This window comes from Lutra lutra, chromosome 10, assembly GCF_902655055.1.
Source record: "Lutra lutra chromosome 10, mLutLut1.2, whole genome shotgun sequence".
Lineage (NCBI taxonomy): Eukaryota > Metazoa > Chordata > Mammalia > Carnivora > Mustelidae > Lutra > Lutra lutra.
This window is the reverse complement of record NC_062287.1, coordinates 71,135,161-71,151,341: the sequence shown is the minus strand read 5'-3', so window position 1 is coordinate 71,151,341 and position 16,181 is coordinate 71,135,161. Positions and strand designations below refer to the sequence as shown.

The 16,181-nt window shown below is 36.3% G+C and overlaps 1 protein-coding gene across 19 annotated transcripts in view; it reads left to right on the top strand.

Annotated features, from left to right (window-relative positions):
* The window catches only part of SOX6 (SRY-box transcription factor 6), a 637,684-nt gene that overhangs the window by 285,983 nt on the left and 335,520 nt on the right, over positions 1 to 16,181 (top strand). For all 19 annotated transcript variants that reach the window (XM_047691366.1, XM_047691365.1, XM_047691370.1 and 16 more), the window contains one exon: positions 8,375 to 8,582. In XM_047691366.1, the coding sequence (XP_047547322.1) occupies positions 8,375 to 8,582 (208 nt within the window). The remainder of the gene's footprint in view (positions 1 to 8,374; positions 8,583 to 16,181) is intronic.

Below are 16,181 nucleotides of genomic sequence, written 5' to 3'. Positions count from 1 at the left end.
GTGGAGCCATCTGTTCTGACAGAGAAGAGTGATCATGACGTGGCTGAGTTGCTAGTACACAGTGATTTAAATCAAACAAAAACAACTTTTAGTTGGTTTTATTATTGTTTATAATGTCTTTACAGCCATTGTATCCCATTAATTTCCTTAATTTAAAGACTACCAGGGACACACCTGTTGTTGAACAAATTGGGTTTATGATCCATTAAAATAGGGAGAACACACACCACGGAGAACCATCAAATGTCTCAGTAAGAGAATACTCCAAAGAACATTTTTTAGGATTTGGGCTTTGTTGGAGTGATTTGGGATAGGGTTTAAGGAAACAGAAGCTTGCTATAGATTGGGGGTTGTCAGAAATCAGGGACAAACTTATAATTTGGTATCCCAATAAATCTTATCTGGAGGGAGGGTAGACTCGAGTGAGGATAAAGCTGTAATTGGTAAGACAGTAAGACTAAAAATGGGAAACAAAGGCAAAACCAAAATGACAGCATTCAGTGCAATAAGAGGGAGCACGTTTAATGTAGCCTCACTAATGGGTGGAGGAGAGGGGGAAAGGAGGCTAATATTCTGTCCCTGCAGCTCCCCTGGACAGTACGTAGGGAAGGTGATTTACGCAGCGGCTTAGAGAGGCCATTTCCCCGTCGTTTCTCCCAGCAGCAATAACTTCCACCTGTGTGTGTGTTTCAACTCTGTCGTGTGGGGCAAGAGCCGGTTCCTGACCTCCGGCCTCTGCTTGTTCGGTTCCTTACATCTTATCTGACTTTTGTAACTCCAGCCTGTAGCTCTCCTCTGTGTGCAGGAATGACTGCCCGTTCACATTCTCGGTCAAGGTGCAGTTGGCAACCCAGACAAATTAGAGCAGTAGTGTACTCCAGCTGCTCCGGCACAGAGTGGACACAATCCATATGCAGTTAGGTCAAGTGGGAATTGATAGGAAGCATCCCTGGAAAAAGCTAGCTGCAAATGCTAAGGTTACTGGAGTTTTGGGAGGGGTCAGATCTTGATGGAATTAGTTTGGGATGACTTTATAAAAGAGGTGGTTTTATGCTCAATGCTCAAGCATTGACATTGAAGAGAGTAATGTCATTTAGTATTTATTATTATACTTAGATGAATGAGAACAAGAAAGAACCTAAAAAAGGTGTCAGTGGTTGTCACGACTGGGTTTTCAGAATTAAAAATTGAAACGCAAGACAATTATTTCGACAAGATGTTTGATGTTTAATAATAAGAGGAGTTACTGTATGTTGAGTAGTTAGGTGATAGTGTCCTAAGGGCTTTATATATTATTCATTTCTTACAACAACTCTTTGAGGATGTAGTTATAACTCCACCCTGTAGAAAGGCGGGGTCTAAGTCCCACCCTCTTGACTATGTGCAAGCCTTGGTGACTTACTGTTGAATAGATTGCGCTGACAGTTACATGGCATGACTCCCCAGACTCCCATGACTCCCCAGGTTAGATATAGTGATACAGCTTTCATCTGGCTCTTTTTGGGGGCCTGCACCTTTAGAGACCTGATCTACCACGTAAGAAGTCTAACTAGTCTGAAGCTCAAATCCTGGAGAGGAAAGATCATGTGAAGAGATCACACAGAGGTGGAAGAAAATGTCCAAGAAACGCCGGCTTCCAGCCCCAGATTCTTGAAGGGTTCACATTTGTGAATAAACAAGTCTATGGGATGACTCCAACCTTAATCACTGATGTACTGGCAACCTCGTGGGAGACCCTGAGACAGAATCACCCAGACCAGATTCTCCTGAATTCCTGATTCACAGAAGCCATTGAAGATAAATGATTATAGTTGTTTTAAGAACTGTATTAGGGTGATTTTTATACAAGAGATAACCAATTCAAGGTGCATCTTGGTATTGGATTAGGGCTAATAACAAAATGGAATTCCTGTCTCAATGTAGGTAAAGTTCCTCTCTGGCAATGCAAGGTAACAAAAAGATTTAGAAGGTTCATGTTATTGGAATTATGGCATCTTTTACTGGTGAGAGTGATTTTATTATTGCTATGGAAGGAGAAAAGCACTGGATCTGGAGACAAAAAACCTACCTTTAAATTTTAAACCAGTTCTGCCAGTTCTACCTGTGTGACATGAGGGAAGCTGCATAACCTCCTGACTGTTACTTTGTTCTTGCTGAAAACAAAGATACAGAACTTTGGTATTCAGTTCTTGGCAGCACATCTTAACAACAGCATCTAGAAACTGGAGTGAATCAAAGGAGAGAGACGAAGGGTCAGGAAACCATGTCAAATAGGAAATGGGTGTAGAAACTGGAGGGGTGTCCCCTAGAAAAGAACTATTAATTCAATCCCTCCCTTCAGAATTTGAGTAACTCTAACACGGAAGAGGAAATAGATTGATTTGGTGTATCTTTTGAGGGCAAATGGGAAACAATAGGTGATAATGATAAGGATCTAGATTTCAGTTGATGCAAGGATTCCTTTTTACATAATTAAATTTGTTAGAAAATATTATTTGAGAGCCTTCGGCTGCAAAAATGCCAAGGAAAGAAAGCTTGGTTATTTTTTTCTGGGTTCAATACAGGGAGATTATAATACACTAACTCTCTAGACATCTTCAAGAGGGCCATGTACTAAATGATACAATATATCCTTTTCCCCATTTAATATGTCTTTCTTTGTAAATGAATTATTTCTACAACATGTTTTTGGTATTCATAGTCAGTCTTGACAACAATATTTACTTTCTGTTTAAAAGGAGTATTTGTAATAGAACATTTGCAAAATATGGATAACTTCAAAAAGAAAATTAAAGCTACCTATTATCCCAACACTCAGAGGACCATTTATGTTTTGTTGGAAATTCTGTTGTATTTTCTTCTGTACATATTTTTTTCTAAAAAAAATGTATATTGATGTTTCTTACTCACTTACTTTTTACCAACAATACATTATGAATATTCCCACATCACTACATTTTCTGTAAAAATATGATTTTCAGTAGCTTCAAATCATTTTACCCTCTGGATGAAACCCTAATGTCCTCAGAATGATCTCTAAAATTGGTCATGTAGGTTGCCTGTAATTGTTCATCATTATAAACAACTCTGTCTTCACCATATATAATATTATTTTTAATGGCTGCGTGGTATTCCTCTGTGTAGCTATATCATCTTCTATTAAATGAATCCCTATTTTAAAAAAATATTTCAGTTTTCAATATTTTGCTTAAATAAGCAATCCCATCACTATTAGAACAAATCTTTACTCTTAGCCTTATATTTTAAATTATTTTTGACATATTTGGTGAGTAGTTGTTTCAAGTTCAGCAGCTGATGATGTACTTAACATTTTGTTGGGCACTCTTGGCTGGGGGTATATCGAAGAAACATGAGACATGGCCCCAATTCTTTTTTTTTTTTTTTTTTAAGATTTTATTTATTTATTTGACAGAGATAGATCACAAGTAGGCAGAGAGGCAGGCAGAGAGAGAGAGAGAGGGAAGCAGGCTCCCTGCTGAGCAGAGAGCCTGTTGTGGGACTCGATCCCAGGACCCTGAGATCATGACCTGAGCTGAAGGCAGCGGCTTAACCCACTGAGCCACCCAGGTGCCCCGGCCCCAATTCTTTAAGTGTTAAAATTTAGTTGCAGATATGACTAATAACATGCAAAATAGTAATGAATAATTTATTTCAGTATATTATTAAATGCTAAGTTGTGTTGTTCTGATGTGCTTCGATGTGTACTTCAGTGGGTAGGAGGATAGTGAGGCCCACTATAGTGAGGCAGGACTTCAAGGATGAAATGCAATTTGATCTGAGCTTTGAGAAGTGGGTTGAGTGAATAGTCAAAGAGAATGTAGGACATTCTAGAGGAAAAGAACATGAAGCACAAAAGCTCAAAAATTTATGTGTATTTGATAGATTCACATTACCATGAGAAGGCTATTTAAGTCTAATGTCTTTCTATTGCCACTGCTGAAAAATCTGTTTTGACTAACAACCTCTGAAAAATCTGGGCAATATTTATTTTAAAACATTTTTCCAGTTTTATTTAGATATAATTGATAAATAACATATGAAAGTGTAGAACATAATTATTTGGCACATGTATGTATTGTGAAATGATTACCAGAGTAAGTTTAGTTGACATCCATCACCTTGTATATGTTTGTCTTTAATATTTACTTTTCTACCCCTTCAGACATGGAAACATCTTAATTAAATATTTTTCATTTGTGAAGATTGCTTGTGTTTTCTAGAAACTTTGCCTAATGACTATATTTTTGTACCACTGTGTGCTTTTTCAGGCACCTGCCTATCATTTTGCATTGTATTTAATTGACTTCCAGCAAAAAGCTCTTTAGATAATCTGAATCAATGTTGCTTTAGTTCTTCTGTTGTGACTGGGATCCTTTTAAATAATATTTCAAGAATTATCTTCACTGGTAGGTTTGGTGTACCACTGAGGTTGGGGTTGAGAGAAAACAAACTTATAGTAACTTGCCTTTGAATGAACTAATGCTAACTCTGTTCCCATATGCTCTGCTTGTTGTGATGTTCATTTGCTCAGTCATGTTATACAGTGGTTGTTTTCATAAGAAAGAACAAAAGAAGTAATCTCCTTTATGTTATTTTTTTAAAATTAAAACTAACCAGCCTTCTCAAAATTTTTCATAATTCTATGCATATTGTAGCATTCAGGCAAAACTTTTATTTCATTGCTTTCATAGGGATCAGTGTTTCTTGAAGTGGGATGCATCAGAATGAAAGGACCTATACATTAGAATCACTTGGGGTATTTATCAAACACCATATTCCTGGGCCCCTCCATTGGGGGTGTTGAGGGAGGTGAGGGAATCTGCATTTTAACATATTTGCTAGGGAATTCTAAATATTGAAGTTTGAGAACCATTGCTTTAGGGAAATGCTATCTCGCATCTCTCCATGGCTATGCTGCTGTGACATGCATCAAGACACAACAGATATCATCGCTGGGCATCTTTCCTCAAACTGCTATTTCATAGGACCTGTTTCATTTTTAGGAAATTACATAATAAGTTGAGCTTTTTTTTCCGTTAAGAAAACTTACTTAAATATTGCCTACCCTCTTAAAAAGAACCTTAGAGATGCTTTGTCAAGTTTCTTTTTCTAATTTGGTATTACTGCCTTTTACCCAACAGTACCCTCTTCGTTGTAAAGTGTTTGGACTTAAGTGCCCTTTTACACAGATCAATTGCCTGTAGGCTTCCATTCATGAGAGGCCATTATTTGTTAAGTTTTAGAAAGTTAAAAAGTGAGGCCGAAAATGGTAAAATTTGCACATTTCCCTTGTTCCTAAGAATGGTATAAGGGGACTTAATGACTTACACCATTGATGATTTTTTTTAAAAGATTTTGTTTATTCATTTGACAGACAGAGATCACAAGTAGGCAGAGAGGCAGACAGAGAGAGAGGAAGGGAAGCAGGCTCCTCGCCAAGCAGACAGCCCGATACGGTGCTCGATCCCAGTACCCTGAGATCATGACCCAAGCCGAAGGCAGAGGCCCTAACCCACTGAGCCACCCAGGCACCCCCATTGATGATTTTATCCACTGCCTATGTTGGTGCCTGGTGACATATTGCAAGTAGTTCTTATCACTTTTTTGGAAAAATCATGACTTTTCAGCTTCTTATTCTCTGCTTCTTGGGAGTGTTTAGCCACTTTGCACAGATTATGGGGCTGAGGACAGAGTGGGTCATTGGTGTGGGAACCTATGGTGATTGTCTGTGGTGTAGCATGGTGGTGGCTACATTCCCATAGGTTAAAAAACAAAAACAAAAACAAAAAACAAAAACAAAGAAAGCAGTCTATCTCACAAAGGACATGAGTAAATAAAACTTTAAGTTGTTCCTTAGGCAGGAGAGCCATTCCTAACATCTTTTAATTTCAGTTTAGGAGTGATGGGAAAGCCCTTTGTATTATGGTCAATGTTGGCTTATTTGTAGGTAACCCACTTCTACATGAATTGTTTTGACTTGGTTTTTAATCTCTTAGGTTAGTCAAAGTTTTTGTTGTTGTTGTTGTTTTTGTTTTTGATTTATAGGCTACGATACAAGACTAGTTTGCACTTGAAATGAAAGTGACGGAAGCACGATTTATTCAATGGTGATACTGGTGCAAAAAAGTCTAGGTCAAATTTCTGATCACAACATTACTAAGAGATCGAAATGGCTTTGGAAAACACATTTCTGAGTTTTCTTTATTTTTTTTAAGGGTATTTATTCATTTGAAAGAGAGTGAAGGAAGAGAGAGAGCATGAGCGGGGGGAGGGACAGGGGGAGAGGGAGAAGCAGACTACCCTGCTGAGCAGGGAGCCCAATGAGGGGGTTGATACCAGGACCCTGAGATCTTGACCTGAGCCAGAGGCAGACACTTAGGTGACTGAGACACCCAGGCACCCCCATTTCTGAGTTTTCATTTGCACAAAGCAGAGAATGACCTGACATCCCAAGAAGTCACTAACCATGACTGACATCTAAAAGAAGGGGTTCCTCTGCATTATGCTATAGAGTTATTGTAAACATTAAATGAAATAAAACGTCTTTCTTAGATCTGGGAGCAAGGTAAAGAGGAGCTCTCTTTCCTGCCCCTGTCCTACTCCATTTATTTTATCCTTTTCAATTTATTTCAGTACAAATGTACTGAGCGTCTGTTCTGTGCTAGGCATTGTGTTAGTACTGGGAATAAAAAAAAAAAGACTGATTTGGCTTACCATATTTTTAACAGCTTTATTAGGATACAGTTCACATACACACAATTTACCCATTTAATGTATACAATTCAATGGTTTTTAGTATATGCTCAGGCTTCACAGTATTTAGTTTACTTTAAGAGTCATAACATGTTTTACTAAACAATTCCTTAGGCCCAGAGGGGAAGAGAACCGCGTTGGTTCCATCCTTAGATCTGCTCCTTCCATCAGAATAATGGTACCTACCACTTATTAAATACCACTTCTTAGAGCTCAGTCTTGTGCCTAGTTGCTTTACAAATGTTATCTCATAATATGTTCCCAACAGCCCTGAAAACAAGTTTTATTTAACCTTCTACATCGACAAAAATACTAATTGCCTAGCGTTTGTCATTTATAGTTATCTTGAAACCGGTACTTTGTCTAGGCTCCATTTTTCTTTTCTTCTTCTTTCCCACCAGGTATTACTATAACTTTTGCCTCCTATTTCTTCCCTTAGTTCTTGAAGTTTGCTGGACTCTTTGTGAAGGGGGAGAGAGATATAGGAGCAGTTAAGATGTTCATGTTTCTGATGAGAATCACAAAGGCCACATGCTTTATTTCATACCATTTTTTTTTTAATTGGGAGAGAATACCCATGCCTAGACAGATGAGGTGAATGTAAGATTACTGATGGGCTGTAGCTAAAGAACAGTTGCTTCCAACCCTCAGTTCTGATTTAGAGAGACGTAACAACATTTTCTTTCTATAAACTTTTAGGTGTTTGTTATTTTCAATCTCAGTTTTGCATTTTTTCCTCACAGATGGATCTAACCTTCTTACCAGTTAGCTTACCTTCTCTGTATTGTGAATTCTTGTGCAAATGTTTCGTAGCAGATGTGTCCTTTTAAAAGCAATCAAATAAACAAACATAAAAACATGAAAATAAGCCACTTTCAAATGTATGTGACTATGTACTAAAGTGTAAGTGATAAAGATAAGGAACAGAAAGAATTTTTGGAACTTTGAAAGATGTATGGCTAGGAAAAAAATGATTCCCTTCAAGCCCCAGCACACAAAAATGTTCAGGTTTGCTAACTTTCTGACACTGATTCAGATATTTTATATATTTGCTTTGAATAATTAACATTGGATATTGAAGCTAATTTCCCTATTGTTTCTAAATTCAAAGATAATGTTATTATAATGTATATATTTTTTAAGCTGTGGGAAGAGCATTTAACAAAAGTGCCAATTAAAAGAAAAACTTCACCAATCTTAATAATTAATAATTGAAGTTGAACTACTCTAAATGAAGGGTGTGAATGAATAAGAAGTCGAAGTGTCCATTTTAAAATTAAGGTTTGAAACTTTTAGGTTGGTTTTTAATTAAGAAAAACCAGTTTTAATCATCAAGTTCAAGGGAGTTCTTTTGATAATTGCTTCTTTAATGTTTAGTATTTTTAAAGCAGAAATGGTTAGATGCAAACAATGAATCATGGAACACTACATCAAAAACTAATGATGTACTGTATGTTGAATAACGTAACAGGAAAAAAAAATAAAGCAGAGATGGTTATATTTTGTCCTCATAGTGTTGTTATTCTGAGCTTAGGATTTTTCTCCAACGGTATGCAAAGAAACAAATGTTCTAACGGTTTTATTTTATTTTGTTTTCTAGGAGTCAGAGAATAATAAGTTATGTTCCCTGTATTCCTTCCGAAATACCTCTACCTCACCACATAAGCCTGACGAAGGGAGTCGGGACCGCGAGATAATGACCAGTGTTACTTTTGGAACCCCAGAACGCCGCAAAGGGAGCCTTGCCGATGTGGTGGACACACTGAAACAGAAGAAGCTTGAGGAAATGACTCGGACAGAACAAGAGGGTATGTGTGGACTTAACTGTTGGGCTTTATTCTTTCAAAGATTCCAGGCCTTAAAAAAAAAAAAAAACTGAGTGGGATTTCAAGGGCCAAAGCAGTGCATAATTGGCACTAGCTAGGAAAAAGTTATTCACAGGTTACCATGGTGATGGCAGATTTGATCCGTTGAGAGTATTAAGCAGATAGTTCCATTTTTCTAAAACTTTGTGCATTTTATTTTGTTCTTATGATAATAAATCAAGGTTTTAAAGGGACTGCAAGCTTTACCGTGAAAAAAGGTGTAGTATGGGAACTTTTGCAGCTGCAACTTTATTTTTCATTCTTTTTCTCCCTTATTTGCTTTTGATGGACAGTGTTTTATTATGAAAAGATGAACTGTTTAAAAAGAAAAGAAAAGCAAACAGAAAATAAAAACAAAACTAATTTATTCCTCATTTTTTATAAATATTACAAATTTATAAATAATATCCTTTCACCTCCAAATTGTTGTAGAATTGAGAGTTGTTTCTAATTTGTCAAAGCTAAATGCTCAAGAGGAAAGTGCTGTGACATATGACATCTATTAGATCATCCCACAGCTACCTTCTCTACTCTTTCAAGAGATATACTTAGCTTCACTAGGTTCACCTAGGTCCTAAAAAACATGAAAGAAAACTCTAATAATATTTTTAAATCAAATAAATCAAGTCTAAGTGGTTGCTGTACTATGTATGTTCTTTCGTTCTTTATGTGCAGATTTTAGACTCTGAAATGTAGGGTAGTTAATGGTTCTGGATTTATTGCGAACACCGTAAGTTAAATTTAGAGTTCTGTGGCACTGTAGAGAAATGCGGATAGAAGAGAATTTTTCATGTAACTTAATTTTATTCCTATGAGGGCTTAAAAGTTTAAAAGTTTCAAATTAATTTTTGTGGATGTGTCAATCACATCAGCACAAAAGGAAGTTTCTAAAATGCATCACACACCTCCCTGACTTACCAACCAGATGATAGGACACAAAAATGTAAATATTTTTTTGATGATTCCGGGTCATGGTGCAGTAGACTATAAACTCCAATACTTATCTAAAAATTATGTGACCGTGGGTAAGTTCTTCAGTTTACCTGAACCACAAAATTTAAAATTTGGTGTGGTACTAGTATTTGACTTGGTAACTCAAACATTTTGAGAATTAACTATAATAATGAACATAGAAGTCTCTGATGAGCAGTCAAGTACATAAATTTGGGGTATTGTGATAATTATCATATTATAAATGTCATTTGTTTTATCAGGCTACAATGTGATGATACCCCCAGAGATCATTGAGATGATTAGGACTATTTGGCTTTATGGTTATTTCTCTGCAATTATGAGACTTTTGAGTTCTTGTGTCTGCTTGATAACAGGTATCTTTTGGTGCATGCACCATCTGTGTGCGTGTGTGTCTGTGTGTATGTGTGTGTGTTGGGGTCTCTTCTTTCAATATCAGATTGCAGGCTGTTACTTTTTGCATTGTGAATAATTTCTAATTTGTTTCTCTTTTAATTTATAAATTATGAAAATAGATAATCACAGCCATAAGTAAAATATAAACATATATGTCTGGGCGAGTTGCTGAGAGATTCTGGGTAATATTGATGATCTTTAGTTCATGGACTTCTGGCTGCACAGACACTTTATTTTCCCCTATTTGGCTATGTTCTAGCATAAATGAAGCTGTCAGATCAATAATCTCTAAAGAAGTGAGATTGCTAGATTATTTTAATTATGAAATACCAAAAAAAGATGATTTAGTCTTATAAGAAAGTGGTTTTTAAAATTCTTTAGCAAGCTCTTTAATGTAAAAATAAAGAAACTGATATGCGATGTTTTTTTTTTTCCCAGTGTGAACTCCTAGGAAATTTAAAATATTTTTTTCTTGTACTCATAGTTTTTTGTTCTTCCTCTTTATTACTGTGTGTTAAAGATTTGGTACAAGAGAGACACTTGCAAGATGAGACCTCTCATTTAAGAGTACTTTATCAGTACATTCCTACTATCAAAGAATGTTTTTATGTACTTTACTAAACTTTGTTTTCTATAGTATATATATTTTAGGCATCAGAATTTCAGGCATTTTTCAGTGTGCATTAATGTATATAATGTATTAAGTATAAATATGAAGTGATAAAAGTATGCTCATCAAACTTACAGATTCTACAAATCTGGGAGGAACTTTGAATAAAATGCATGAAAGAAATAAAACTCAAAAGGTTTTGACAAACCAAAAATATGAACTTAAAACTAGCCCATCAAATAAAATTTAATAGATCTTATTGTTAAGTCCAGAGATCGTGACCAAAATTCCTAGCTGCACAAATAATTACTGAAGGAAATTCAAATAGCAGATACATGAATTAAAAAAAAAAATAAGTGTATGAGTTTTAAGAAAGTACACTGGGCTCAGCATGATGAATAATGCCAAAAATTTGATAGTGCTGTCTCAATCAGCATTACTAGAATTACAGTATGTTACATTCAAAAGGTGGTAGTCCCATTGAACTCCCTGCTCAATAGAATGCATCTGAATTACGGTGTTGAGTTGAGAATCACCACACTTTAAGAGGGACTAAAAAACATTGGGATATTCTCAGAGGAGAACAGTTGACATGATAACAGACACATAATTCCATCATAAGAGGAATGGTTGAAGGAACTAGTAATATTAATCCTGGAGAAAATAGATGAAGGAAGACATGATGGTTGTCATGTGGAGGAGAGATTGGGTTTATTCTATGTAGTTTCATAGGGATTGAATGAAGACCAGTGACAAGAAGTTACAAGGAACCAGATTATCATTTAAAACAATATTAACTGTCTAATAGTTGTACCTGTCCATGTATGGACTAATCTTCTTTGGAAGATAATAAATTGTCCTTGGAGGTATGTGGCAATCTTAATTGCCATTTTAATAGGGCTAGGGGACAAAAGGGTCTTTTTCTAATGCCAAAGCTCTATGAATATTTATGAATAATGTGCTTATATAATATTTCATAGTTCATCATATGTATTTTTTATAACCATAACCAAGAACTACATAGTATCATGATTATTTTTCTACAAGTTTTCTTTTTATTTTGCAAGGTGACAGTAGAACCCAGGGATTCTTAACTTTTTTTTTTTTTTTTTGACCATGGATTTTCTTGTTAGTCAGTGAAGCCTACAGGTTATTTCTTAGTTTAAATGCACAAAGTAAAATCCATGGAATTACAGAGAAAATGAATTATATTAAAATATTAAATGATTCCAAAATTTTATGATATGGTAGAAAATGCTTCTTAACTAATGCATTAAAAAACAAGATCTAATGAAGGGACTCAAAATATCAAAATTTTAATGTAGTGATAAACATAAAAGTTATTTTAAGATATCACTAACCAGTACAATATGCCAGAAAAATATACTGTAATTCTATTGGTTACAGTATCACAAATACTATGAATATTTTATGGTTTTTGCCTGCATATGCAGTTTAAGGAAGTGCAAATTTTCAATTAGAGGTTTGCGAAAAGAATTTTTCCATCCAGGTTCACCATCCAAGGCCCCTTGAATCCTGTAGATGGACTCTTGGGCTCTATGGACCCTAGGTCTAGAGTCCCTATGCTACATAATATCGGGCACCCATAATGAGTAAAACAACAGTCTCTAACTTTAAAAAGTTCATATTCTTGTAAGAGGTATAGGATATATACAAAATGAACTCTAATTCAGTGTCTAATACAGGAGTTTACAGGACACATTGCACTGGCCTAGGAAGCCATGGGAAGTTTCTAAAGGGAAATGAGTCTTAGCTGGTCTTGGAGAACGAAGGATTTAGATAGGCAGAAATGGAGGGGAGGGACATTTCAGATAGAAGGAACAGGCAGAGACCTTTAAAATAGCCAACAGTTCAGGTTCTAATTTAAAGTATGTGAAGATGCATATGGGATATAAGACTGAAAAGGTAGGTTGTGTTCAGATCACTGAGGCCCTTTAATTCTTGGCTTAGGAGTTTGCACTTTAAAATGAAGGCACAGAAGAACCATTGACAATTTCTTAGTGCAACATGGTGATGGATTTAGAGCTATCCTTCAGGAAGTCTATCTGGCGGCCTGTGTAGGATGTGTAGGAGCACGGGAGACACGGAGAAAATTGTTTCAGGCTAGAGATAATGAGGGCCTGAAACTAAGGCAGCAGAAATGAGAAAGGAGGAATGTTGAATATGGAAAATATATTAGGAGATAGAATTGTTAGGAGTTGACATTTAAGTGAGGCGACCAGGGGAAAGGAATGGTTCAAATGTTGCTCAGACTTTTTAAACTCTGGGTGAGTAGGAAGGTTGTAATGCAATTAATAAAAAAATAGTAGAGGAACATGTTTTGGAGATGGGAGCCATGAATATTTCTATTTTCTACTTTGAGTTTGATTCCTAATTTTAATTATCTGCTTGGAGCAATACTACAGAACAAGATAATGGTATCTCTGACTCTATAAAACTGTATTTCAGGTCTATGGAGGTATAATAGCTTCACCAATATTTACTTGGCTTTGACCATTTAAAGCCCCAGGTCTCTCTCCTCAGGTGGGGCAGCTCTTATCCCAGGGGACATATAAGAGCTTTCAAATGCATCACTTGCCTCACTCTCACCTGTTTCCTGGTGTGAAGGCCATACTTCATGAATGACAAGCCTGTGTGATTGACATAATAAATGACTTTTCCTGAGTCATTCTTGTCCTGGAGAATGTTTTGACTAAATACCTTCCCCCTCACTTCCCCTCATATACAGGAACTGATCTATAAAAAGTTTATTTATTATGGTCTATTTTAAAAACAATATCTACATGACAAAACATTAGGGATGTTATTCTCTTAAAGGCAGATCCTTTCATCAGCCAAATAATTGTCCAGTGTTTTATCTGCCATTCCTCAAGAAATGTCTTCTTCAGAACAGTGATTTGACTGGATTGCTGAGACACTGATGAACAAAGGTGTTCTGTCTGAAGTGCCTCCTCTGAAAGTGAGACTTGTGGGAAAATAGACAAGGTTTCTGTTTTGTTGCAAATTTAACCTTGATTTTTTTGGTCATGGGTCGGTAGGAAGATAGATGATAGATGAGAGAGAGACAGACAGACAGATGCATGGATGGAGGCATAGAATGAATATCAGAATCTACCTTTTAAAACACTGCTGATATTGGTGGGTAGAATATGCAGAAAGACTGATTATCTGTTCAGGTTAAAACGCTTCCAAGATAAAAATCCTTCTGCTGTGATTAAATGATGAATTTTCGTTATCCTTGTATCACCCATCTTGTTGCCAATGTAGCTGGGCTCTAACATAAGCGACAGTTGTCAGAAAATGAATACTTTAAAAAGGACTTCTATATCTAAATACATATATTTAATCAGAGAGTCCTTTGGCTTCTGAAAATAAGTTGTCTAATGAGAATTTCATTTGAGCAGCTGCGACTGAGGAGGTCAACAGGCATTGCCTAGGAGAATATGGCCCAGCTGGTTAAATCTGGTTGTTGTCGTGATTTAAATGGTCAAGTGCTGCTTGTAATCCAGGACCGTCTGTTTGTAAAGGGAAGAGTGAGTGCTTCAGCATAATGTACAGCTGTTTTAATCTCTCTTTAATAATAGTGCTTCAGCCACTATCATGTCTTGTGTATCATACTACTAAGTGTATGATCCAAGGCCGAGTGGTCTGCTTTGGGTCAGGTTCTGGAGGCATGTGCTTGCAGGGAAAGGGATACAATGATACAAACCTCCACTCTCTGATGAACTAAAACCTTCTTTCTCACTTTTTGGCTCTTTTAAAAGATGTATTCTTTAGGTAATAATTATTGTGATCAAGAGGGAGTGATAAAGCTTTTAGTTGGGAGAAACATTTGAATACGTGAACTCTGATAGAGGCCATGAACTTAATGGAAAGTATGCAGGGTTTAAGTACAGTTGCATAGGCTATACGTTGGACAGAAATTAGAATATTTGTCTAGTGGGATTGTGTGCCACAAGTTATCATGATAATGAAAGTATGTGGTTTCATTTGATTGTGTATGTGGAGAAAGGGCCAGGAGCATTTGAGCTTTGGATTCCTGGTGGGATAGGCTTTCCAATGGATTATGCAGCTGTTACCCCGCACAGGAATGAACACGTGTTTATGTGTATATCTGACAGATTATTATCATTATTCACATCTCTAAACAATAATTTGGATTTTTACATTTTTTTTTACTGAATTGTATTAAGTTAGCATGTATGTTGGTATATATTGCTTATCTGATAGCTTTTGCTGAAATAAAGGAGGAATGTGGCATACTTTAAATGATGGGGAAACTCAGTTTTGAAAGTCATGATTCTGAGTGAGCTGGGTTTGTGTTTGACCATAAATTCTATCATGTGGAGGGTCAGTATAGCCTCCCGATTATGAATGTGTGCTCTGGAGCTTGAGTGCCTGTGTTTGAAACTCAGTTCTCCATTTGCCATGTGGGTGGCAGAGGGCACCTCTCTGTGCCTCAGTTTTCTCAATCAAAAATTGGACATAATTATAGTGCTAGTATAAGGATCAAGATTTAGTTAATGCAACGAAAGCACTTAGAGCATTACCAGCATGTAGTAAGTGCTTAATAGAGGTAGCCAACATTATTTTCTAGCTGTATGACCTTGAACAAATTACTTAGTCCTTTTGTGCTTCCGTTCCCTCACCTGTAAAACTGGATGAATGATACCTACTTTGCAGCGTTGTGTGAGGATTTCACATATTAAATATGTAAAACACATAGCTTCTATAATTATAATTATTATTACTGTTGCTGTTATAATTGCTTTGAAGCAACATTTTTAAAGAGAAATATTACAGGAACCTCATCTTTCGCCACAGACCGAGTCATAGGAAATGTCCCATGGCGTTAGGGGATTTAGCATTTGGCAGCAATGATGTTCCTGTTTTCTGGAAGAGCAATTCAGTTTAACTCTCCTTTCAGGCTTTTTGGAAAAGCTGATACTAAAGTTTCCCCACTGGAAGCCAATCTTTCCTGCTGAGAAGTATGTGGAATATGATGTCAGTGAGAGAGGTTGGTAAAGCCTTGGATGAGGTTTTCAGATAGCACCCAGTTAAGAGCAATGCGTTCCTGTTAGAGAGGAAAAAAAAATCTATGAAAAGCCCATACTAAAAAGAAAACAAAACGAAAGTTTAACATTCATACCATGCTAGGGCATCAAAAGAATTTTTTAAGGCACAGTATATGGATATTAGGTTTACCACCATTGTGATTGAAGGTTATATTGGTGAAGCATTTAGAATATTTGAGATCCAAACCCTTCTTTCTATTTCTCATTCATGGGAAAAATCGGAAAGGTTTTGGATTTTTGCATAAGAAACACATTAAGTATTCATTACAAACGCCCCAGAATTATTATTTCAAATAAGTTGGAAATTTCAAGTCATTTAAATGCTGAAGTTCCCCAAGACCACTCACACTCCAAGTGAAGAAGCAATCAGGTATTCAGAGCAATGCTGATGCAACTTGATTTCAGTTCATTTTTTCTTCTCTTTAAAATACTCCATCTTTCCTCCCTATGATATTTTTATCCTTGCTC